Source organism: Fringilla coelebs, assembly GCF_963513975.1.
Source record: "Fringilla coelebs genome assembly, chromosome: 3".
Lineage (NCBI taxonomy): Eukaryota > Metazoa > Chordata > Aves > Passeriformes > Fringillidae > Fringilla > Fringilla coelebs.
In genome coordinates, this window is record NC_140030.1 from 65,296,471 (window position 1) to 65,322,509 (window position 26,039).

At 39.2% G+C, this 26,039-nt stretch overlaps 1 protein-coding gene across 14 annotated transcripts; it reads left to right on the forward strand.

The window, feature by feature from the left end:
- The first annotated feature begins 464 nt into the window (after positions 1-464).
- On the forward strand, positions 465-26,029 carry BCLAF1 (BCL2 associated transcription factor 1). Of its 14 annotated transcripts, XM_084202430.1 has the most exons (15): positions 1,218-1,372; positions 6,125-6,263; positions 7,271-7,344; positions 9,299-9,422; positions 10,263-10,511; positions 10,611-11,168; positions 12,591-13,262; positions 13,373-13,542; positions 16,189-16,294; positions 17,196-17,280; positions 17,945-18,120; positions 19,256-19,436; positions 23,593-23,739; positions 25,301-25,510; positions 25,652-26,029. In XM_084202430.1, exons 4-15 carry the CDS (start codon positions 9,319-9,321, stop codon positions 25,655-25,657), a joined length of 2,664 nt encoding a protein of 887 aa, XP_084058556.1. In that variant the 5' UTR covers positions 1,218-1,372; positions 6,125-6,263; positions 7,271-7,344; positions 9,299-9,318; the 3' UTR covers positions 25,658-26,029. The 14 variants fall into 14 exon arrangements, 12 of the variants coding, with proteins under 12 accessions (XP_084058551.1, XP_084058555.1, XP_084058550.1 ...); XM_084202423.1 differs by lacking the exon at positions 1,218-1,372 and adding an exon at positions 929-1,029 and having other exon boundaries at positions 10,263-11,168; XM_084202419.1 differs by having other exon boundaries at positions 10,263-11,168.
- The last annotated feature ends 10 nt before the right edge of the window (positions 26,030-26,039 follow it).

Consider the following 26,039-nt stretch of genomic DNA (forward strand, 5'->3'; position numbering starts at 1 on the left):
CCAGAACTCACAAAACTCATGTTAAAATGGCATATGCATGTCCCTTCCTTTTTTTTTTTTTTTTTTAAGCTGGTTGTTTTACGTTTCTTGCCACAAAAAATAATGGACAATAGCCTTCTAATAAAATCAGCTGTGTAAGATTCAAGACGTGTGAATTACTCATCAATGCTCTCAAATAAAGGTTGTTATTCCTGCGGCTGTCCTTGGGCACGGCTAAGAGGTAGATTCGAAATGGGTCCCTTCCAACTAAGAAAACTCTGTGATTCTGTGAATTGTAGCATTTGGCCAACGTACACACACCGCTTCGTGCATCGGTCAAAGGCTGCTCACACGCAGCCCTCGGCCGCACCTTTGTGGTGGTACAGAAGCCTCTCGGGCGCGCTTTCCCCGAACGTGGCGCTGCTGTCTCGCAACCAAGCGACGGCCGCTCGCCTGCTGCAAAAAGTGCTGCAGTAAAGCGCCGCGGCACCGCCATCTCCCAGCCGGTACGCGGAGCAGCGCTGCCAATGCCGCTGGGTCCGAGCCGCTGCCTGAGCTGGGCCGCGCTCCGCACACAGTCCCAGCCGAGCGACTCCTGCGCACGGATGCGCACCCCGCCCCACAGGTAACCAAGCAACGGCCGGCGGGACGCTGAGCTCTCGCCGCCCTTTGGGGAACGAGAGCATACAAGGCGACAGCTTTTAGCCGCGGCGCTGCGGGGGGAGCCGGGGCCCCGGCGGGCGGGATGCGGAGCCCCCGGGCGTGGGGCAGGCACACAGCCTGGCGGGGGCGAGCGGCCGCCAGCCGCCATCTTGCTTGCGGACAGCTACCCGAAACCAAGATGGCGTTCGGGCCTTGAGCGCGAGGCCGGCGCTTCCCCGCCCAGAGCGGAAGTGACGATTCGGCGGCGGCGGCGGCAGCAGCCCCCCGCGCCCCTCCCGGTGGTTTTTGCTTTTCCCCGCGGGCTTCACGTCTCTTCCTCCGACGAGACGGAAAATGGCCGCCCGGTTGCTATAAGGGAGCGGGGCCGCCGGGAGTTCCGCCCGCCAGGTGAGAGAAGGGCGGAGGTAAAGGGGCTGCGTGGAGGCTTGGCGGGGCGGTGGCCCCTGGTTGGGGGGGGGGGGGGAAGATGGCGGGGGGAGCCTGAGGGGGAGCAGCCCGGCCCTGCCCCGCCCCCCCCCCCCCCCAGCGCGCGGTGCTCGCGCGCCGCGCCGTCCCGCCTTCCCGCGCCGCGTGACCTCGGCGCTCCGCAGCCATTATCCCGATTATCCCGATAATCCCGCGCCTGCCGACGGAACGGGCGGTCGCCGTCACCGCCCTGACGTGGGTCACCGCTTCCCGCGGGAGCCGGACCGAGCCGGTGCCGTTCCTCCCTGCGCCCCGGGAAGCGAAGGTAGAAGGGGAAGGGGCGGTGAGAGGCGGCAGCGGAGCTGCCTGGGAGCTCCTGGAAGCCTGGCGGGATGGGGGTGTGGGGGTATGTGGGGAATGGGCGGCCGGCCGGCCCCGTTGGGCTTGCGTCCCGGGTGCGCGGCCTTTGGCTTTGGGCCTCCCTGGGGGAGGCAGGAAGGCCCGAGGGGATGTGGTTGTACAACGCTGGTTACGGGAATGTTAAATTTCCCCGTTATCATTGTGGGTGTGACACGGACGAGGGAAACGGTGCCGGAGAGAAAGGATGGTCCCAGGTATTGGATCAGCCTTTACGGTCGTTGGAGGAACTTCCTTCGGGCATGGCTGTGGTTCAGGCGCTTGTGCCTGAGGTGCCCCACGCCTCCCTGCGCCTTTCCTGCCCTGATTGCAGATGCCCGCAAAACCCCGTGAGAGACCGCAGTGGGTTTTATGCCCCTCGCTGAAAGGGACTATTGTGTTGCCCGTCTTGATTGTACTGTACTATGCAACCATTGCAGGATCATTACCGTTATTTCCCCTTTCCTTTGTAAACCTCCTACTTTTCGCCTTTAATTCTATGAAAATCAGGTTCTTGTTTTGTGTGTCATGTTGATCCTTTACGAAGTCAGTACAACCCATCACTTGTTTATCTCAGAGATCAAATTTTGTCCTCAGAGGAACAGTTAAATTTTACTACAGAAAGACGTGAGGGCATGCAAAACAAAGGTGCTTCTGACTCTACGAGTAGTCACTGCTTAAGCAATGCAAATGTATAAAAATATCACTTAGAATAGTTGTTCTTGGTGTGGGAGGGATTAGTTAAACAGCGTGGAGTTGCAGGAAAATGCTGTCTAGCTGCTTTTCTCCTCCCTCCTCCTCGTCCTCCTCTCTGATAATCATGTTGTTTTGGACAAAAGTAGGGAAAATGAGGACGGGGTAATGGCTTTGGCGCTGAGGTGTGCTCCAGACATGCATCTGTCTTGTGTCAGGGAAAGTAAGAATTGCATCCTCCCACTTGTCGATTTTGATGTTGAGTGACAGGCTGTGCTGAATGGCCAGACCAGGTTCGGTGTGTTACATATATCGGTGCTTGGAGCTGGAGTGCCTCTTCCTGAGCAAGGCTTCAGCGTGCAAGCCTGTGTGGAGCAACTTCTCAGGTGAGGGCTGAGGCTGGCAGAATCCTGGGGGCAGGCGGTAGAAGCACGTAGCATGAAGAAGAGCCTGTTCACATTAAAAATGCAGAAAACTTGAAGTGGTCATAGGAATCTAGGAAAAAATCAGCTCCTAGTTAGGAGCTAGGGTGCAGATATTTGGATGGATTATATTCAGGCTGGTTGTCAAGGAGAGGTAGTGCTGTAGGGGTTTGTGGAATGCCGAAGAACATCTGTGGTTTGTTTACAGGTAGGGGAGATAGGTGAAGAAAGTGCTCTGTTAGTCTGTGTGAGAGTTTCTCCCGGAGGTATTCCTAAGAAGCGCGTTGCTTGCTTGTTCATTGTGCTGGCACTGGCCTCGTGCAGCTTTGTGGTAAATGGGATCTGGGAGGTGGTGTGTCTGAAAAGGCAGCTTTTGTCCAGAGTAGTTCTCTTATGGATCACTGCTGCAGCCCACCAAGCACCTCTGAGGGTGTCAGTCTTGGAACAAATGAGGGCAGGAAGATAGCCTTTTCTGCAGCAGCAATTCGTATAGTTCATAGCAGAGATTGGGGAGACCGTGGTGTAAGGGCGTTTGAAAACACAGTGTGTAGAACACACACGCAAAAATAACAAAGGCGGTCCAAAGCAGTATGTGTCCAAAAGCATGCTAATTCCTTTTTGTGTATGGATGCGTTTTTCATGCACTTTGGTTTCTTTGTTTTTTTTAGTTAGAGGAGAAACATGGTTTTGTTTGCCATTAGTATTACATAAAAGACTAACAATCATATGACAATTTTGCAGAGGTGATTTTGCTGTTCCTAGGATGCTGATTTTGGACTTAATTTAGAAATATTTTGAGTTATTTTTTGTATAGAAATTAATGAGTTGGGGGAGAAAAAGGCCTTTGTACGTTTTACTGTTTCCATTATATTTCCAGCATATGAAATGGGTGAAGTAATGCTTCCCACCTCTTGTTTGTATATAACAAGATAGTTTGGGCATATTTGCCATGGAATTCTGCTATTTGAAGGAATCCAAGTCACCGATGATCTAAGTAGGATGGGTTTAAGTGACTATAAAATGCCTTCTATTCTTATGTGTGATGTGCCACTGCTAGAGTTGTAGACATTGGAAAAAAAGGAGGGGGGGGGTAGAGGGTGGATAAGAAAGCACAGCAGAAGTGCAATTCACTGAATAGATGACTTACAGTGTTGTCTCATTAAGACTGACTTTATTTATTTTTGTGGGTGTATTATGAGAAACTATAACAAATTATGTGGAATTTTATGAAGACTGTCCTATCCCCTTTTGTGTTGTCATGGTTGTATAATCGTTCCGTCTTTTGAAGCCTGAATCTCTGAATGAAAACTCATTTTGGCAACAGCTTGTGAATTACTTAAACAAGATTTTTATTTAAATCTACCTGACAGCTCTCAAGTAATGTTTAAGCAAGAGAAACACAGACTGAAATAGCTATAAAGGAAGGGTAGCTAAAATAATGGATCTAAGAGGAAGCAGTGTTTTGCTAGTGTAAGTGGGTACAACTGTCCTAAAATATCTTAAACTTACATGTGATGTATAGCTTGTTAAACGGCTTAAGGGATGTGTTGTATCTGCAGTCTGTGTATTCTGACAAAACTCCAACATCAGTGGTGTAGTGAAGACTCCTAAAAATACTATATAAAAGGGATTGGTTACCATTTTCCTTGTCCTTCTTATTTTTTATTAAACATAGCAAATGCTGACAGTGTCACTTGCTTCCTTCTTATTGTGTTGCTTGTGATGGGATAAGCCTGATTGTGTTGTATATCTTGTTTTTGCTTGATGGTCGCACTTGCTGGCCAAGATTGATTGAAGACACCCAAAGAAGAAGACATCCTGTTGTTTTTTTTTCATTAAGAAACTTATCTGGATGTGATTCAATTACTGACAGATGATGGACTAGCCAATTTTCAGAAAACATAGTGGTTTCTGTGTTAAGTCTTTGTTGTTTGGGTGTGTTGGGTTTTGGTTATTTTGACTTTACGTGTGTGTGTTTATTTTGGTGAGGTTTTTTGTTTGTTGGTGGGATTTTTTGGTGTTTTGGTTTTTATTTTTAAAGCTGCTTGCAAGTATTGTTAAAAATCTTAAATACCACCAAGTTTGTTGCTTCTCGAGGCTGTGCCAAGCTGGTTTCAGGGAAGCTTTAAGTTTGTGGTGCTGCCAAAAGAAGCAGTCCTGCCCAGCTGCTATTTCAAATTCCCTGTGTTTGCCCAAGTGTTTGTGGGCTGTGTAATGAACCATATAAAAAAAAAAAAAAGTTGTATTGAAAGTGATCCAGTATGTGGGTGCAGAAATACTTAGACTGGCATAGGAAAAGATCATCAGGAATGTGAGGAAATGCAGGACAGGAAAGATGGGACTGTTTCTTTAAACTAGCAGAGCCACGTTATTCTGTGGAGCTGCAGCAGCTTCCTTTGTAAAATCCAGATTTTTTTTAACATGGCAGTGAAACGGTTGAGGGCCAGGCATCTCCTTTCAATTATTTAGGGTGGAAAGTGAGGGAAAAGAAGTGTGTGGACTAGAAGCCCTGGGGTTTCAGGCACAGGCCGTGTTCCTAGCAGATGCGGTCCTCTCTTAAAAATGCTGGATGACAGTGACGACACCTTTTCACATTGTTGATGCAGCCTTTGGCCGAGTGTGGGTCTCTTCTGAGAATGACAAATGATGCTTAGGACCTCTTTCTCATTGCCCTTACTTGATGTGGTGTAGCCACTCCCACCTGGCCATGAGCAGGAAGAGGCTGTGGGTGATTTCATTTGCTGCTGTGAACCAGGATGTTGTAGCTGTGGTGCTCTGAGGATGGGTACTTTTTCTGTGAAGGTGTGCAGCATGTAGGAGCTGACTGTCACAGACTGCTGTTTTCCTGCATACTCCTGGTACTACCACAGTTCTTTTCTAAATGAGCTTTAATAAAGGTTAATAAAATTTTAGATTCTTGCATATTGTGAGAATATTTACATGCACCAAAAAAACCTCAGCTATGTTCACTTCTGTTCCTAAGTATCAGTGTTGTTCGGATAAGTGTGTCAAGGTTTTACCTATTACAACTAAATGGAAACAAAAGCTGCAAATAGTGAAATGTTTTTTATTCAGTAGTTAAAGTTTTTTAATAAAAGTTTTTTGGGTTTTTTTAAATGCTATATCCATACTCTTCTTAAAAAGCTTAAATGGGAAAAGGGTAGCAGATATGTTTTAGCTGCCAGGGTTGGATGTGGTATAGCTAATGTGTTGTTTAAAAACAGAAGTGTGGCTACATTTCACCTTTCCCAGTTGCTAGAAAAGATTTCTAAGACTGAAGAACTCACTACCAGAGTTTGAGTTATGGTAATTTAAGATCCTGTCTTCTACTTAGAGGTTTTAAAAGTGAAGCAACTATCTTGTTCCATATCCCCAGGATCTAAAGACTTGTCTAAATTAGGATTTGGAATTTCAGCTAACACTAGTTTAAGTCAGAAATATAGATTTTATAAGTATTCATTTATAATCTCAGCCTGAACTTGAAGTTTGTGTTGCTTTTTCTGTACTAGACTTCTGAATGCCTTCGTTACTCTTTACTGGCTAATACCATCTCGCCTTTTGTCTAGACAAAATCTGACATGGTCCGATACACTACTGTGCTCCTTCGGAGACTCATGCTTGCTGATGATGAGAAGTAAAAACTTAATCTTAATAAAGCATAAATTTTGTAGAAATTGGAAATATCTTGGTCACTACTAGTGAATGGTAAGTGGACTTTTGAAAGCAGTGTTTATGAGCACAAATGCTACATTTCTTCTTTTAGATGAAGAAAACACCTATGAACAAGTGTGGAAGTGTCCTTTAGGAGCAGTTAATGTATTATGCCTTTGGATTTAATGAACTGAATTGTTAAGCTGCAGAATTTCTGAAGATCCAGCCTGTCTGTAGCAAACTGGGATAAAATCTCTGTTTTGTTGCTTGAGTGGAATTGAAAAGTGTGCTTAATGTTGAGTCGGTCTACAAATGTACATAGTCTTAAGGCTTGGAGGGAATTAAAAACTGAGGCCAGTGAAGAATTCATACATTTGAGACTGGCTTTGTTATCACAGTTATGCTTCCTTTCTGCATAACTGGAAAAGAGCTAGTTCTTGAAGGCATCTGCTCTTTAGGTGAAGTTATTTATGTATACATTTTTAACAGGAAGTTATACTAGAGTAATGCTTCTGTAAATGTTGCAAGAGAAACCTAAAGATAAAGCTTTCACCGTTGGCCTGAGTTCTCATCCCCTTTTTTTTTTTACCAGTAAGATAGCTCTATTGAAGTGCAGAGCTGTGTACTAGAGCTCAAACTGGTCTAAAAGTTTGCCACTGTCCTTTTTGCCTCCCCCCTTCTGGCTGCATGCTGTTATTTGCTCCATAATCCAGCTCAGTTTGGCCCTTCATTAAGCCACTTGGATAACCTAGTTAAATGAAAGTGGTTTCTAGGTATCAAGAGCTGGTCACTGGAGGACCTGAAGGCTGTCAGGGCTGCTGTGAAGGTGAGGATAATCTGTTGCACAGCCCTGTTATGGAAAGGGATTTGCCACTTTTGGCAGTGGCTGACTCTTGAGCTGCTCCGGTCTTAGTGTGCAGCATCACTGAGTCCAAGAGTAAATTTGCTATTTGTTATGTATTGTCTTTTCTTGAGATTAATGTTTGAACCCATTTAAGCAAAAAGGTGCTTCCTTTTAGCAAATGTTTGTGTCATTGACAGTCTTACTTTTTGTTCTGTAGGACTCAGTATTGCTGAAAGCACAAATACAGAGTTTTGAAATAATATCTTCATTGACACCAACTAACAGTTTGAGGTAAGTTTAGCTTAAGTCCTCTTTAAATGTTCTGATTGAACTCAACTATTGAAAATTAAATCTTATTTTGCTTTCCTATATTTTATGCTTGCAGTAAGAAGCTACAGTATATAAAACTGTCTTGTAAAGATCAACTGTACTTGTCATACATAGAATGGAAATAATTTAAAGCTGAGATTGAGTTATATTATAAACATTGTGCATCTGATGTTTGGTTTGATAATTACTTGTAACAGAAAAAATCCCACCAGGTTTTGTTTTCTGTCACTCCTGGAAAATTGGCATGTCTTAAACAGTTTAAAAGGTCTAAATTTATGTTGCCTGTGAGTATTCATCCTAAGTGATTGCAAGGCGCTTTCTGTAAGCTTAATTGAACTCAATGAATTAGAAAATATCTTCAGAGTATAGGTTCTGCAAATTTGCTCTTTAGTGGAAGGAGCCAATAAAAAAGAGCATTCAACATAATCTTCTTTGCCAAGGTAAATAGTTTTTTCTGAGTTACATGGAAGTCTGGTTTAAGTTCAGTTTTTGCTGGGCTGGTTTCAGATGAGGTTACCTCTCTTAGGCCATGCAAACTCTCATGGGGAAAGTCATGTGGGTCAGGAGGAACCAGTTGATAGGAGGAAAGTTTATCGTCTCTTTTCGGTTCTCTTAGATATATCTAGTCTCTGTAATTTTGGTAACTTTAATTTAAACTCAAATGTTGTTTTTTTCTTTATATAATTGAAATACCACCCAGGTAATGAGAAAGATGATATAAGAGAAAGTACTTGTTGTGTTGAGCAGTATTTTTTAACAGTAATTTTAGGCTTTAAAGCCTGATTGCAATACAAGCGGTAAATCTTTGAATTTTTTTTCTATTTCTGTTTTAATTTTATTATTGAACGATGATAATTGAGCATTCAAAGGCCTGAAAATGTCTAGTTACTTGTTTATACCTTTTATTCAGGTTGTCTAATGTGACACTTGTTTTTTGTTTTTTTTTTTAAAGCTGGGCAATTTCAAAAGAAAATGGTAATGGGTCAAAGTTTTTATTAATTAAATTGGGGATTTTTAGCCACTGATCCGAAAAGGAAAAGGTGTGTATTTTTTTATGGTTAGCACTAATTCTAAATATCTATTATGACTGCACATAAGAAGACATAATAGTTTATTCTGAATTACTTTCTTTTATTTGTCATTGATTCATAATCAGTTGTAGTTTTCATAGCTTAATTTGTGCTGAAGTGTGTTGAATCTTATTGCAAGCCATGTTGTTCAACTAGTTGTTAAAATCTTTAAGTTGGCCATGCATTTTACATGTAGGTGAAAAAGCTAAGTTAATCTAAAAAGATGCAGGATAGGCATCTTGAGCAGTGGAAATTTGCATCAGAGTGATGAGCTTGAGTACATACGGTTAAGAGAAATAATGCCCGTGGGTCAAATTAACAACTGCTGGACCAAATACTTCAGGGCTTTTTCTTTGCTCATGTGAATGGTGCATTGTAGAGGACTGTAAACTCCTCCTGGAGAAGGAGCAGTGCATTGGAAATGCAAGAGAACTATAAAACACACAATAGCTAGAATTTTGTTACAATATATTAAGATGTCCGGAAGTACATTATTCTTGCCTTAATTTGCAGAAGTGTTTCATTTTCTGCTGCTTCCTTTCTCCTAAAGGATCTGCGTGCAGTTGAATCTGAAAAAAACCTTTCACTGCTACATTTCATGTTTTCAGAGAAATTGTGTGCACTGCAGCAATGTTAAATTCTTTTAAAGTGTGGTCAAGTTTTTAATTTACTAATAAATGTACTTACAGTGTCTCCAAAGCTCTTTTGATTAGCAAATGCTATACTACTTTGTAATAGTGTCATTTTAGTAGATGCAAATTTTCTTCATTTATATAATTTACGTGGATGCTAAGTGGTTGCTTCTATTTTTTTTCCCTCCTCTCATTGCTTTTCCTTTTGGGAAGGAGTAGATCTACTAGCAAAAATGGGTCGATCTAATTCTAGATCGCATTCGTCAAGATCGAAGTCCCGATCTCAGTCCAGCTCTAGGTCAAGATCCAGATCACATTCAAGAAAAAAGAGATACAGGTATGTCTTACTGCATGAAAAGGTGATTTGGTATATTAGTTTTGTCCATAAAATGTTTTTCACTTGCGTGATGCTATGGCAGAAGTGAGCCTGGAATCCTATTTCATTTTAGGCCGTAGGTGAACTATGCTTTGAGTGTAATTTTTGTTTAATTTTTTCTCCCCCTTTTCCTGTATCTCAAGATAACTTCAGAATAGTAGTGGTTCTTCATGATTTCTGGCCCGTTTGATTCTTCCCTTCTGCTTTACATGATGTTTTCTTCATCTAGTCTCTTTCCCTGTAATTTGTTATTTCTCATTAAACTTTTCATATCTGAAGTAACTTAAGGCTTTGCTGTATGTTGTCTTCTCAGTTGCCTCTAGTGTTTTCCTCATCTTCCTTATTAGTGGACATTACCGTCTCCCATAAGGCCTGGGTCAATTGAATTTTTACTGTCTCAGCTGCTGCCATGCACAGGCTGGCACATTGCACTGGGGGGGGGGCCATGTCACTCCCTGTTCCAGGCTGTGGACTGTGGTGGCTGAGAAACTGAATGCTATGTTCCAGGGTGGTGATGATATCTAATAAAATGTCTGGGGAGGCCAATGAGGCTGGTAGTGTCTTAACCATGTGATGCCAGGTTTCGCAGTCCTTAGCAGTGTAGACATGTTTATTATAATTAATTTATTTCAGAAATAATAAATAAAGAGAGATTGTAGAAGTTACTTAAAGACTGGGAGTCTGCATCCTTTGCCTTTTGACTGCATTTTGAGAAATCTAGCATTTTGCATCAAGGCACTTCTTTTTTTTTTTCTCAAATTTTCCAGTTGTAAAATGTTAATGTTTGATTTTTAATTTTAGTTCCAGGTCTCGGTCAAGGACGTATTCCCGATCTCGGAGCAGAGATCGTGTTTATTCTAGAGATTATCGCAGAGATTACAGAAATAATAGAGGAATGAGACGTCCCTATGGTTACAGAGGAAGAGGTAGAGGGTATTACCAAGGAGGAGGTGGTAGATACCATCGTGGAGGTTATAGGCCTGTCTGGAACCGAAGACACTCCAGAAGCCCTAGGCGTGGCCGCTCCCGTTCCAGAAGTCCAAAACGAAGGTCGGTGTCTTCCCAGAGGTCCCGGAGCAGGTCTCGTCGATCTTACAGATCTTCCAGGTCCCCGAGATCCTCTTCATCTCGTTCTTCATCCCCATACAGCAAATCACCCGTCTCTTCCAAAAGACGCGCATCTCTGGAAAAGCAGGCGAAGAAAACTGAAGGGGCTCCTTTGCAAGACAGTCCCTTGAAAAATAAATCACAAGATGAACAGAAAGATACATTTGAACACGACCCATCAGAGTCTCTTGACGATTTTAACAAATCATCAGCAGCTTCTGGCGACATTTGGCCTGGCCTTTCAGCATATGATAACAGTCCAAGGTCACCCCATAGTCCTTCTATTGCCACCCCACCTAGTCAGAGTTCATCTTGCTCTGATGCCCCTCTTCTTAGCACAGCCCACTCAGCAAAGGACACACCTCAGCATTCCCATTCCATTCAGCATAGTCCCGAGAGATCTGGCTCTGGTTCTCTTGGAAATGGTTCTAGCCGCTATAGTCCTTCTCAGAATAGCCCATTGCATCATATCCCTTCGAGGAGAAGCCCTGCAAAGACAATCCCATCACAGAGTGCCCCCCGTGAGGAGGCTCGAGTGCGGTCGTTTTATCCTGAGGGTGGTGAACAGGAAACTGCAAAAGGCGGAAAGTTTATGAAAAGGTAAGAACCAAGTCATAAGCTTACTGTTACCTCTTAAATATATTGTTAGAGTTTCATTGAGATCATCACCATAACCTTGGAAAGTGCATTATGGAAGGCTAGTAATACTAGTCTGGTTGGAATTGAGCTTGAAAGATACATATGCCTTCTCCTGCTAGGATGCTTCAAGGCCTTGAATGTTGGGTAATAGAGATAGGAACACGTATCCTTGAGGAGGAATTGGTTTGTGCTTTTCCTCTATGGTTTGTTATCTTGTACTCAATTTTTTACTATTAAGAAAAATCTTAATTGGAATAGTGCATCAGACTTGCTGGCTTGATAGTGAACTCTGTTATTTCAGAATTTTAATGCTTCGTGCAGTTTGAAATGCAAGTATTCTGGAAGTCTAGAAATGTCAATGTTGTGCAATAATTTTTTTATGTTGACATAAACAGCATCAATTGGCTAATTGTGTCATGCAATATGAAAAGTTTGATGTCTTGAATTGCATTACTTATCAAAGAGGGTAGGTGTTGGTATTCTAGGAATATAATGCTGTTGATGTGAAGGAAATTCAGTGTATATGTTCCAATGAATGTAAAATTCTTCAGTTTGTTCTTAAAAATTTTGACATAGTAGTAATTTTTGAAAGTTGTTTAAGTCTTACTGGCATTAGACTGTTCCTTTTGAATGTGACTGGTGTTTCAGTGAATTTCTTACAAAAAGAGAGAAGTTGTGACTATAGGCTCGATTGTTGGCTTTTAAATTAATTTGTCTAGTCAGTGCTTTATTATGTAAAAAAATTACTTCTTAGGAGATCAAAAATACAACTTCTCTTCCATCAGATATGTTGGAGTTGGTGAACATATTAGAACCTGTGTGAACATAGCATACAGATAAGGCAGTGGCTGAAATAATTAATTGGTGTGTTTCTGTGTTTAGGAGAGCTGCCTTCTAATGGTTCCCTGCTTGAACACAATATAGTGAATACACTAAGCCTGTGCCAGATTGTGGAATTATCTTAGTAATGTGGAGGATCTTGAAAAGAATTCACTTTTTTTAATGCTACTACTTCAGCTCTTTCAGTAAAAGAAGTGCAAAAATGAATTGCGGCCTTGAGTTTTCAAACCATGTGAATTTGGTGGAAAAAATTTTCTAGTGTAATGAGAGAGAATGTGAAACTGGGTAGTGATTAAGAAAACAAACAAGTGAATTTCTAGGCATTCTGCAGAAAGGCATTATATTCTTCAGATGCCTCCATTAGTGCATATATGACAGTGGATGCAGTGTTAATGGTGTACCAAGCATTGCATGCTAAAGTTAATTGCTCGGAGGAATGTGTTTTCATCTTCTTCTTGGTGTGGAATTGACACAAAAGGGGAATGCAAGTGAACTGGAATGAATGCAATCCAGAGTTACCAGTCTCTTCTTTGCTATCCACAGGTACACAGATGAAGAGTCTAGAGTATACCTGCTTGATAGGGGTAATACCAGGGAGAAGGAGGCCCAGAAGGAGAGAGGATCAGAAAAAGGGAGGACAGAGGGAGAAAGGGAATGGGAGGAACAGGAAACTTTAGATTTTTTCGTTGATAAAGAGACTGGGAAGGAAAAGTTTAATGACTCTGAAGGGGAGGACACAGAGGAGACAGAGGATTACAGACAGTTCAGAAAATCTGTCCTGGCAGATCAGGGTAAAAATTTTCCTACTGCATCTCACCGGAATGCTGAGGAGGAAGGAACCAAATACAAATCTAAAATATCAATCAAGGGCAATAGAGAGAGCGATGGATTTAGAGATGAGAAAAGTTATAAGATTAAAGAGACTGGCTATGTAGTGGAAAGGCCTAGTGCAACAAAAGATAAGCACAAGGAAGAAGACAAGAGTTCTGAGAGACTAATGATGAAGAAAGAAACTCAGTCACCTGAGCAGGTAAAGTCTGAAAAGCTCAAAGAACTCTTTGATTACAGTCCTCCTCTACACAAGAATCTGGATGCGAGAGAAAAATCCACCTTCAGAGAGGAGAGCCCACTTAGGATCAAAATGATAGCCAGTGACTCCCATCGTCCTGAAGTTAAACTCAAAATGGCACCAGTACCTCTTGATGATTCCAATAGGTAAATTATTCCTCTTTACAGTGTGGTTCTCCACCTGCCTGCAGTGTTGTTCGTATTTATTTAAACTAGTGGTTTCTTTTGTGTGTCTCTTTGTTGTTGATGCATTTTAGACCTGCTTCCTTGACTAAAGACAGGCTGCTTGCTAGCACACTTGTCCATTCCGTCAAGAAGGAGCAAGAGTTCCGATCCATCTTTGACCACATTAAGTTGCCACAGGCCAGCAAAAGCACATCAGAGTCATTTATTCAGCACATTGTGTCCTTGGTTCACCATGTCAAAGGTATGTGTTAAGTTTATTGTCCCAGATATGTGGCTGACAAGTTCATTTAAGTCTATTTGCTGTTTCTAATACAGGAAGATTTCAGGTCTCTTCTAATGTTGTGATTTACCCAGACTTTCTTCCAGTTGAGGTATACAAGAAAATAATTAGAAAAATAATAGCCACAGAAACTAGGACAAAAGAACCACAAGCAGAGTATAATAGCAAGTATTCTATATTTCCAGATACATTTTTGATCCTAGGTAGCATAGAAAGCTTAAATTTCTGCAGTGTAGTTTACACATACAGTGGTCAGTTTTTCTAATTTTATTTTAATGAGTTTATATTAAATGTTGTGGTGTGGGTTGACAGATGTCTTTGGACTGTAAATAACCATGGCATTCCTTTTGGAGCATCCTAGAGGTCATTTCCAGGTTCTTATTAGAAGGGGTTTTTATTCTCAGTAAGATTTAAGAAAGATTGTATTCTAAATGGTTGTAAAGTTCATGGTTATAATGTGTTTTATTCCTATATGACAATATTTTCAGGAACTTAACTTACGCAAACTTGGCAGTGGCTAAATAAACCTCCATGAAATTAGTTATACACTAATTATTTTCTGATATAACAGTAGTGGCTGTTTTCTGTAAACACCAAGAAGAACCCTCAACAAACCAAGCACAACAGAAGTCCTCCCCCAAAACTGTTGAAATCCAAACCTAGCCCATATGATACCATATCAAAGTAGATATGTTTCATTAAGGTCATGTCCTCTGAAGTATTTTTATGGGACAATAGATAATTCCTAAAATCCCCTGGGGATGTCTGGAGTGTTCTTTAAGTGCTTTTTTTTCTATAGCATTTGCTTTATTTCACTGGACTGTTGTCTTGCTGTTGTGTTAAATTTAACTGAGATAATACAAAGCTGGTGAAAGTAATTATGCCATATCACCACAGTGAAGGGAAAAGTGGAAATGCTTAATTAGGTACAATTCAATGAACCTGTCTGTAAGCATTGTTTTTAAGATGCATTACCTTCTAAAATTGCTGAGATTTGTGTGCTAGAAATATGTGCTGAATTCAGTTAAAAAACTCCATTTTGTTGACGTAATTCAGATTACTAAAGCCAAGTTATTTCCTTCATATCGAATTACTTACAAAGTAATAGTCAACAATAATGGCCTATGATAATGTATTAGTTTAAAAAAATACTGGGATACCTGTTTAGTGTATAATGATTTGTTGTGAACGTATCTATTTATTGATGTGTAAAGAAACATAAGACTCAATCCAGTGAGAGCTTCTGTAAATTTTTTGCTTATATGATACATATGTAGTTGTAGGTGATATTTGTGGAACTCTCACATGTTGATCACAGAATAGACTTTTTCTGTAAATTTTTCTATGTTGAATATCTTATAAATTTAACAGCCTGTCTGGTCAAGTTACTAGAATATGTACTGTTATGGTTGTTTTTGAAAGCAGAACGTCTCTTTAAGTTTCAGATTTACTGTGGTCTGTGATCAAAATTTTTGTAACTTTTTTGACAAACTGAAGTTATGTTCATTATTGGTGTGATGCGACCAGTCTGAACAGCTCTTTATTAATGTAGAGCTGAAAATGCCCAGTGATGTTTTCTTTTTCATTGTAACTAGGTCCTGGAATGTGTTTTGAAATGGCAAAATCCATGTTACAAAAGTAAAATAGCTGTTGAAAGATACAGATGCCAAACAGGCAAAGTTGAACCTTCTGTCTTCCTGGCAAAAATGGCATAAAAACAGAATTACTAGCTCAAATTCCTGTGTTTGATGGAATTATGATTGAGGCACTACCCTTGTAGTGGCCGTTTCAAGTTTTAATGGTTGGTTATGAGACAAATGCTGGATGCCGGGCGGTAAGTTGATACAGATGTATGTTGACCTGTTAAGCAGATAGCTTGCTTCATATGTAACATTTCATAGCTCATGACTTTTATGTATTTCTATATTACATTTAAACACATTTGTTGAGCTGGTTTAAAAACTGAGTTTTGCTGTGGCTAATTTTACTGTTTCTGAAGGAAGGAGAAAATTTGTCAGAGAAGTTGTCAAGTTTGCCAAGATGCCAGATGCTTAAATGACTTTATTTATGCATAGGTGTGTTAATTCTATCGTTTATCATCACCCAATCAAGAAATTGTATTCCTTTAAGAAAAGAGTTGTTAGGTCATTCATGTAGTTATTGAAGTGTACATTACTTCAATGTTTTCACTAATTCTTATTTTAAGTTAGAGATGAGATGAGTGGTAAAATGTACTTGCTGCAAATATTCAGAAGTCAAAAGTAATTTCACTTTCTCTTGTGGGCAAAATATAAAATAATAGTTTAAGAAATTGCTCTTAATCATTAGAGGAAAATGTCACTGAAAATGAGCAAGTCCAGTCAGTAAATGATGCTTGAATTAGATGTGATACAATCATGGCATAGTAGACTTGCAGTGATGCTGTGCGCTGTTATTTTGTTTGGGTTACAGTGTGTGTAAAAATAGGGAAAACGCCACATTTGCTTGTCCTGATAAATTTATAGAAAGTACTGTGGGTTTTGCCTGCTACTTGCCTTTCTGTCAGGAGTAAAATACGTCAGTTGAATGAAACTAATCAAACAGTGTTTTTTCTATTGTAACCAACAGAACAATACTTCAAGTCGGCTGGAATGACCCTAAATGAGAGGTTCACTGCGTATCAAAAAGCAACTGAAGAGCACTGCACCCGACAAAAGAGCCCAGAAATACATAGGTATATGTTAACTGCATATGCAGATGCTTTGTGTTTCAAATAATGTCTTCTAATATTTATTTTTGAGAACCCAAAATACTTTTTCTAATCTGGATGAGGTAATTTGTATAATTACAAAATACAAAAAAAAAAAAAAAACCCTTCTGTAAAAGAGAACTCCTCTGAGTCAGGTATGGCTTCATCTGTGGTTTTGTGACAGATGTCTTCTCTACCTCTGTATCTTATTTGGGATATATTTACTTTTCTCACATGCAGTGCTCAAATATTGAGGGGCATATGTCTTGAAGATGAAAAGAAGCCCTGTACATGCATCTTTCTTCTTCAGTGTGAAATGTTCCATCTCATACTACTTTAGTTTTTGTGTGTGTTAATTTACAGCAGTTTTTTGAAAAATCTGAGAATCTAAAAGGTAAGAAGGTAGGCATGCAGATGTAGTGTCTGATCATGTGCACTAGTTTTATGATGCAGTGTACTATATTTGTGTTGCATGTGAGGATACAGTATCTAACTTCACAATTTTTCTTGTTAAGAACTTTTGACTTGACAGCAAACTATCATAGTGCTGATGGTTTCTTGGAGTGGGTGGGCTTTCATCTGGCTACATATACTGGTCCTTTTGAAATAAATCATTAAACATTTTTTCTGTCTTCCAAGCTATACTTAAAATGTGAAACATCAGTCTGCCTGTTTTGTGTATTTGTGTTTTTAGCATACTTCACACAGAACAGAATTATGGTTTTCATTTTCAGTCTGCTTCTGTATTCTGATGGTGAGGTTTAATAATCCAAAAAGTTTATTCTACTGCAAAAATGCCTGGTTTGTCAGTTTTCTGTTGAAATGTCTGAGGCTGTTAGCAGTCATGTACATGTATGGCAAGACACTGCTTTTATTTTACATTTAGGAGGATTGACATCTCTCCAAGTACCCTGAGGAAGCATACCCGTTTAACAGGTGAAGAGAGAGTCTTTAAGGAAGAAAGTCAAAAAGTAGGTTCTAAGTAAATGTCCTATTTGTGCTTCTAAACTAAGTCTCATTTTAAATATCAACTTCATCTCTGGTTTTCTCTATAAAAATACAAAATTGTATTTATTGTACCTAGAGTACTTGCATTAAGAATGTTTTTTTCCTTTGAGTAAAACATGTTACCGAGAAGCTGATTTATGTAGTGTGATTTTGCTATATTAATAACATGGTACATAAGGTCAAGTCTTTTGCCATGCTTCCTTTCTTCTTGCATGTTTTTTGACCAGTAAGCTGCCCAGGGACAAATAGGTTTGGGGCAGAGGGAAGTACCAAGATGGTCAGTGAGTAGTGTGGTTGAACTACGAAGGTGGTTGTGCTCTGTTTAAAAACAATTCACCAGTAGAAATGAATATCTCTTCAAACCATGTATTGTTGTGGTCTGTATCATCAAAAACTAAACACCAGTTGGCTTGATGGGAATGCTTGTTTGAAACTGAAATTCTTAGCTGTTCTTTTTTTACATGTAGCCATTGTAAAGGGCAAAGTCAATTTGTGTGCTGAAGTTTGTTGAAAAATAGGTAAATTCTATCGTTTTATATTTTAATTGATGCACAGCTTGCCTTTTCATTGAGATTCTCTTGATGTTGTATTTCAATATTTTGTTGCAAAATATATATTTGTTTACAGGGAGATAAAAAATTAAGGTGTGATTCTGCTGATCTTCGGCATGACATTGACCGACGTAGAAAAGAACGAAGTAAAGAGCGAGGAGACTCAAAGGGTTCCAGGGAATCCAGTGGGTCAAGAAAGCAAGAGAAAACTCCAAAAGATTACAAGGATTACAAATCCTACAAAGATGACAGGTAAATATTTGAAGTCCCTATAGAAGATTTTAGCTTCTAATTAGCCTTTTGTAATTGTAAGCTTAATTGCTTTCAATTTTCAATGTATAATGGATCATTTAATTTTAAACAATTAAAATTATTTGTTTTACAGCAAATATGTATTATCTGTCTTTTACACGGCTTATGGTGGATGAGGACAAAAACTTTGGAATAGCAAGCTAACACTGAAAAAAAAAATGACAAATTAATCTGTCCTATTATCCAGGCTACATCAGGAGGTTGGACTTCAATGCAGTACATTTCTATAAACAGTTTGTGTAAGAACTTTGGTTCGTTATGCTTGATTCCGCACTTTTTCAACTCATAACACCCAGAGTATGAGAATTTTACTGATACTTAGGTTTTAACATGGGTGAGAAGGGGAATTTCTAAATTTGTCTAAAGCCAGTGGGCTGTTTTAAGAAAAAAATGTTAGCATATCTCAGTGGATACTGTGTAGAAGTGGTAAGAGTTACTTCAGGTATGACCTTTCTTTGAATAATACGCTAAAATCTTGTAAATTGGGTCAAGTTAATACCACTATGGGGTTACTAAAAGTTTTGATGTAGGAATTTTTCCCTGCTTTGTACTGTATATTTATAAAGTGAATTTTTACTTACACTTCCTGTTTCCCATTTACTTTGACTTTGGTATCCACATTTTCTTCCACTGGCTAATTTCCCTACAACCATCTGTGTAGGGAAGCCCATACCATACTCTCAACAGTGTGCAAACTGAACTATGTCAAGTTACTGTAAAACTTTACCTTAAGGGGTTTTTCCCTTCTGTTTTTCTGCCTCAGAAGAAAGGCAGATCTTAAAAGTAACAGCATCTCTTCATGCCATCAGAATCTAGGAAAGTTGTATCTTACAGTTTGCAGACTGCTGCTTTCCAACTCACCAGCAATAATATGCATTTAGTGCACTTAAATGTGTCAGAGGAGGCTGGAAAGTGGAAATATACTTCACCTTAATATCTCAGATATGTAACATGTGACTTTATAACCAGAAGGGGGTTAGTTTTTCGTAAAATATAGAGACCCGGTTTAGTATAGCATGTTACAGACTATCTAGTACGTTTAAAATAGCACATAGTATATTTTTTTATTTTTCAGTAAACAAAAAAGAGACCAAGACCGTGCTCGGTCCTCCCCATCTTCCTCCCCATCTTCTTCCTCATCCAGTTCTCGAGAAGAAAAGGATTGCAAGAAAGAAAGAGATGAAGAGTTCAAAACCCACCATGAACAGAAAGAATACTCGGGTTTTGCAGGAGTCAACAGGCCAAGAGGCACCTTTGTAAGTTTTTCTCCTGTTCTTCCCCCAAATTATGAACACTTCACCAATGGCAATAGTGGAACAAAGTAAACGAGGGGGCTGTTGTAGTGATTCATGTTAGGCTAGACTTGAGGTCTTTATGTGATATACCAAACGTGAAATATTGAGTCTCTTTTTTTTTTCTCCCCCAGCACTCAGCAGTAGCACTTGAATGATCTGTAAATATGCATTAGCATGACATTAGAGATCCTAGTGTAAGGGGAACAGGATTATTCCATGCTCTTCTTTTATAATGCTGTTTCCTAACAGGATCTGAAAATTCACTGTTCTGTAAATTTTAAGTCTTGGGTCCTGACAACCCTTAGCTCCCTGCACCTTCTGTTTTTCCCTCTCATGTTTGGTTTGGTTTTACACTCCTTTGTGTGTAATGCCTGCAACTTTTTAAATAGAGAATGGCGCATAATTTTAAAGAAAGTCAACCATGAAACAACTATATTGAGGAGATGATATACTTGTTATTTTTTTGTTTCTTTGGCTTGGACTAGCCACTGAGCATGAAATGGAATGCATTTAAGCATTGTGATTTGGAAAGTGGCATATTGACCACTCTAGTTTTCTGAAAAATCTTAAACTTTGAGATTCCATGTTAATGTATATATTGATGTATAATTCGGAAACGTAGATGCATTTGGAAAAACTAGGAATCAATCAAGAAGGCCTTGAAAAAGATAGGGAGCACTTTAAAACAACATACAGCCCAAACAAACAAAAAAAAAATCCCAAAACAACTCACAAATAGACACCACTCACCCACTCCTGAACCACATGGCAAAATAGACCTCCAGACCACAGCTAAATACACAAAAAAGTTCAAGTTCCATGTAGGTTGGAAAAAACTGTTTTACATAATAAGTAGGAGTAATTTCATACTTCAACAATAATTCCTTAATGTAGCCTGTAATTAAGACGAAGTAATGCTAAAGTGCAGTGTTTAGTATAAATGTTTAATCATGCAAAAAATAAGTTTTGAACTACACATAAGGGTGTCTAAAATGCATATGGCATTTGCCAACATTTGAGGTTTGAATCTTTCATCTAAAAAACTATAGCTACCTAGAGGAAACTTCAAAGTTCTAAATTTCTAACACTAGAAGTGCATCATTTCCTCCTTTCTTCTTATTTTTATATAGTTATGCTGTAGTACTATGTGGCATAAGTATATAAATCCCTGGATGGTGTAGGCATCAAATATGACTATCAGCACAATTTCTAGGTATATAAAATAATGGCACGAACAAAACAGAAGTTAAAACAAAAGAGTGCTTAAAACTCCATCTACTGTCAAGGAGATTTAGTGGGAGAAAACTTGTAATTCGTTGAAGCCTTCCTGCTTTATAAAACCAGATTGTATGTATTGTGAGAGAGGTGCTACTTCACATGCAATTGAGGTAGATGGGAACTGGAAAGTTAATAGATTTCTACTCATTTAATTGCTAGTGACTGCCAATTTGGTCTATGCAGTGATAACAGGTTAATGTTCCCTAACATCGTACATGGTCACACAAGCTTTTGGAACCAAGTGTCTGAGCAGATGAATCTAAATAGGCCAACTGCTGACTCAGATCTCCTCTTTAGGGATATATCTTGGATGGTATCAAAACCACAGACCAGGTAGCGTAGGAATGTGTTTGTAAATACAGGCTAATAGTGGCTGCATTCCTGTGAATACTGCTTTGCTTTTGGAGTAAATAAAATGCTTTGGTTTTGAATCTTTCTCCTAACAGGAAGCCTTGGAGAATGTAACATCTTTCCTATCCAGCAAGCAAACGTTAATTCAGCAATGGTTTTTCACTAACTTTGGCTGGTACACAATTTTGTTGGATTCTAGGCTTCCCATACATAAGCATCATGAATAGTTTTCAAATATGGACAGAGAAATAAGGATAATTAGAATTTTTCAATGGCAATGTCATTAGTATCCATATCTGAAAGAATTCTGTGTAGCAGCTCTGTTTAAAGTGAGTTCTATATAGAAAATATACACTTGTCTTTTTTGTGGGTAGTCTTTCTAATAAACAAGCCCATAAAGATAACACCATAGTAGATTTTATGTCTTGTAATTCTTTACCTGAAAGATGATTTGGTACAGGGAAGCGTTAATAAAATGGTGAAGAAAACTGTAGATGTTTTTCTTAAGGGGAATCTGATCATAGGACTGAATACCAGGAAGCGCTGATACCTCTTTTTTTACTCTTTTAATCCTGTCATAATTCTGTCTGCCCCCTGCCCCTTCTCCCAGGTTACTGTTTGTTGTGCCCTAATTTTGTAAAGCTGTTGGAATCAAGAAAGCATATCTTATTTCCTCCCTAGTACAGCTGGTCTATCACTTTCCAAATGACTCTCCAAACAATTTTTTGATTTTTTTTTTTCCTCCCAGAGTATTGGATAGGTCTTATGAGCCATCTCCAGATTGTTTTACAGTCTGTTTGATTTCAGAGTAATTTTAAATCTGTCCAGCATAAATTCAGCATTAGAAGTTTCAGAGCTTTGTGGAACTAAGTATGCGTAACACTTACCTTTTGAGTTCATTAATTATACATATTTTTGACCTATGTTTATGAAACATACTTATTTTTAACAAATAAATTAGCTTCCAGTCATATTTTTGTACTATTACTCTGAAGATGCAGTTCTGTGTTTTTAAGTAGGGTACTTTTGGAGATTGTGTTCTGTAGTAACTGCAGTTTTTAGCAGTCTTCCCAAATTAACCTTTCTTCTCCCCTTCAATGAACAATATAAACTCATTTAATATCTTCTACAAGCTAAGTATTTACATGCTGAGATAACTGTATACATTACTACTTAGTGTATTCTGAGTTAAGGATGGTTTTTGGTGTGTGACTTTCTAGCTGTCCTGGTTCAGGGCAAATTTGGGAAAGAACCCCCCCCAAGGGGTTCCTCTAGAAAGCAGATTCAATTGGCTCCTCCCCCAACCAGTTCGGTGAAAAAACAACCTCCTTGGAGAAAAGTGGAAAAAACTGTTTATTAAACAATAAAACATCTTGCCACTCCAAAAGAGATGACAAACTCAGAGAAGTCCCCTCCCCAGCTCACTCAGTCCCTTATCAGTCCCTCTGGCTCTTGAAATGCCACGGCCCAGGCCTGGCCTGGTGGGCCACAGGTGCGAGCTGCCAGTGCTCTGCTGGGCGTTCAGTCCAGAACAGCTTTAAACAGGTCCAAAGAAAGGGAAAAAAACTCCCACAATCCAGGGTACTTCTTTGCCTCAGCTAGGTAAAACTAACTAAAACAAAGGAGAGCTCCGTCCTGCTGTCTGTCTATCCACAGACAACAGCAGTCCAGGAGCAGGAATGTGGAGGAGTGAGTGCAGTGTCTGAAAACAAACTGTGCTCTTCTTCTCTCCGCCCTTCACTCTTAAAACAAGTCTTAAAGGTGCAAAATTTATTATCCAGCATAAACAGAACGGAGAGCTGGGGATGCAGGCATCATATAGCCAACCCAGGACACTAGCCTAGCATTTTAAAACCCCCTAATTCATTATAAAGAATATTTTAAACACTCCTTTTCACTTTAAGCATTGCTGCTCTGCACAGTCATGCTATTGACTTTTTTCTGAGTAAAGAATTGACTCATTTGAAATGTGATTTGGACTAAGGTACATTCTTGAATCTCAGTTAAAAATGCTTGAGTAACACACAGTGGATATACTCCTGCATAAACTGCACTGTTAGTATGTATTCCGGAATCACCTTTTCATAAATGATTCAATTGATTCCATAAATACCTTTCTTTTCCCCCTGACAGTTTTGTCCCTGTTCCAGTCTAGCTTTCCTCCCAGTTTTTTGTCTGAGCAGCTTCAGAAGCTTCTTGTGACCTTTTGTTCGAACACACTGGTTTACTAGCAGTCAAATTTCTTTTCAGTAGTTGTGGGTGAACTTATGCCAAGAACTCAAATGTTAAGTTTAATAGAATCATTATTTCAAAATGAATGCTTGAATATATTACTTAAGGTAGGCTGTGAATTTGAAAATGTTTTTTCCACTTGCAGATACTGTAATTAAGCACAGAAAGTATTTTGCAATATTTTTTCAGTAATAGAGAACTTGACTCTGCTTTGTGGTATTATGTAAATGGATTAAATGACATCTTGGTTAATCAGTTTCGAATTAGGGGCAGAGGAAGAGCCAGAGGAGTCTTTGCTGGAACAAATACTGGTCCCAGCAACTCAAATACTACTTTTCAGAAGAGACCGAAGGAAGAGGAGTGGGATCCTGAATATACCCCAAAAAGCAAGAAATACTTCTTGGTGGGTGTGGAGAAATTGATGTCTTATGCATGCTTTTTTTTTTTTCCAAACTTTCTACAAGTGTAGAAGTAGCATGCATGTATGGACAGGGACAAGAGTAACTGTGAGAGTATCATGGTGGCTGTAGTGGTTGGTTCTGCTTATCTTTCATCTTTCTGCAGCAGGCTGGTAGTAACTGCGGCCTGACATGGAATTTATCTCCAAAAATTTCATCAGGGAGTGGGGAAGATGGCAGGTTCAGACAAAATTTATTAAAACCCAACTTTAAACTAGAAAGGCTTGTGCTGTTTTCCTGGATGTATATATCTGTATGACATTTGAGATTTATCTTCGATTGGTCTGGAAGTCTACAGAAGTGAAAGATCAGGAAAAGCTGACAGTATTTGTGGATTTTCATAGGCAGACTCTGTTATGAGCAGTTCTTTGCTCTGAGTACTGTGATAGTCATAAGAAAATCACGACAGTTTTGATGCCTTTCTCCCATCTGGATTATGAAAGGAGGACCCTTGATGTAGCCACTCTGAGTAGTGCAGTACACTGGATGTGTGGCCTCTGCTCCAGTTACTTCCGTAACAATGCAAACTTTGAAGGATGTTGTTTATTATTGAAAGATGATAAGTAATGAAGATAAGACCTTCTACTGTGGCATTATAGCTTGTCACAAGTATGTTAACAGGTAACTTAAGAAATAATGCAGTCACAATTCAGCTATTTCATTAAGGAGTTCTGTCTTCCTAGACATATCTAAACTTTTCTGATCTCTAAACAGAGATGTGATAAACTATTCATGATATTGGAACAATTAGTTTTAGCTATTAAACTTGAATTTCTAAAAATATTTTAAATTTAATGAGCCGCCCTTCAACTACTTTTGTGTAATTAAGCTGCATTGTATGGGTGTGATACGTTTTTAATAGTTCAGACTTCTTTCCAAATCACAAGTTAAGAAAAGCCTATGTTGAAGCAAGTGTACCTCACCATTCTAAATAGAAACTTTTTTTATATTAAATATTGGTTTGTGGGTTTCATGCAGTCTGTAAAATGATTGTGAGAACATAACTATATAAGGCTGTATTTGGTAGCTAGACACCAAACTTTAGGCTTATTAACCAGAGAAATTCAACTACTGTTTTAAATAGTTTGAATGTAATTTGCCCTACATTGTGCTGGTAGGGCAGATTTTCTGAAAACTGCCTTCAGTTACCTCTTCTTATGAAGTATAAAGAACTCCCTTTGTGCTAAGGTAACCTTAGCGCTTTCCTAGAGCTTCTTTTAAAGTCACATGTTTTTCCCCTCAAAACTAGTAGTTCTTAATTCTGATTGAGTGTAAGTTACAGACAAGTGATTTGTTACTAATGTTTGAGTAGACCCACGGTGAATAAGGGCTCTTCAAACAGTTGTTTTTGGTTTTAGTTACAGCATTATGCCTTTTAAGAATAATTGCAATCTGAAGAGAACTTTTTAGCATTTACTTGGTTTTATACATTTGCTATAGCGTACTAACATTATAGGGTACATTTAAGAGGTGTCTAACCTTACTCTTTTTCTGGTGTTATTGTAGCATGATGACAGAGACGATGGTGTGGATTATTGGGCCAAAAGAGGAAGAGGCCGTGGTACTTTCCAGCGTGGCAGAGGGCGTTTTAACTTCAAAAAGTCAGGTAGCAGTCCAAAGTGGACACATGACAAGTATCAAGGGGATGGCATTGTGGAAGATGAGGAAGAAACAATTGAGAATAATGAAGAAAAGGACAGACGCAAAGAAGAAAAGGTAAATTGTTCAGTGAATTGCAGATTAGACAGTTCATCTTGCACTATGCCAAGTAATTGGCTGCATGTAGGGATCACTTTAAAGGTTTTGGAGTTTGATTATTAACAATTTACAACAAGAATGTTTTCTTTCTTTCCACAGGAATAACCCGGAAGAAAGTTGTAGCTGAACGAGCAGCTCTTGCACCACCCACACAACATTTTTAATATGTTTTTTTGTTGTCAAATGAATGTAAGCATTTTACTTAAATTTTACTGTTGGAAAGTAGTTTAGAGAGATTGTTTTCGTTTTAAGCCTTTAGAAAAAAAATCATGATATAGTAAACTATGTTAATGATCGTACAGGTAGAAAGTAAAATATTTGTAACAACTTTTAAGAAATTTTACTGTTTGTTATATGCAGTGTAATTCTGCTTTGTCCAAATATATGGTCAAGTACAACTCTAAAAGTTTTGATTCTCCCCTATGTCTGTGTTTTATTCTGAAGTAAACTTACAGCTCTGCACACCTAAAATCTTGGAGCAGCATTT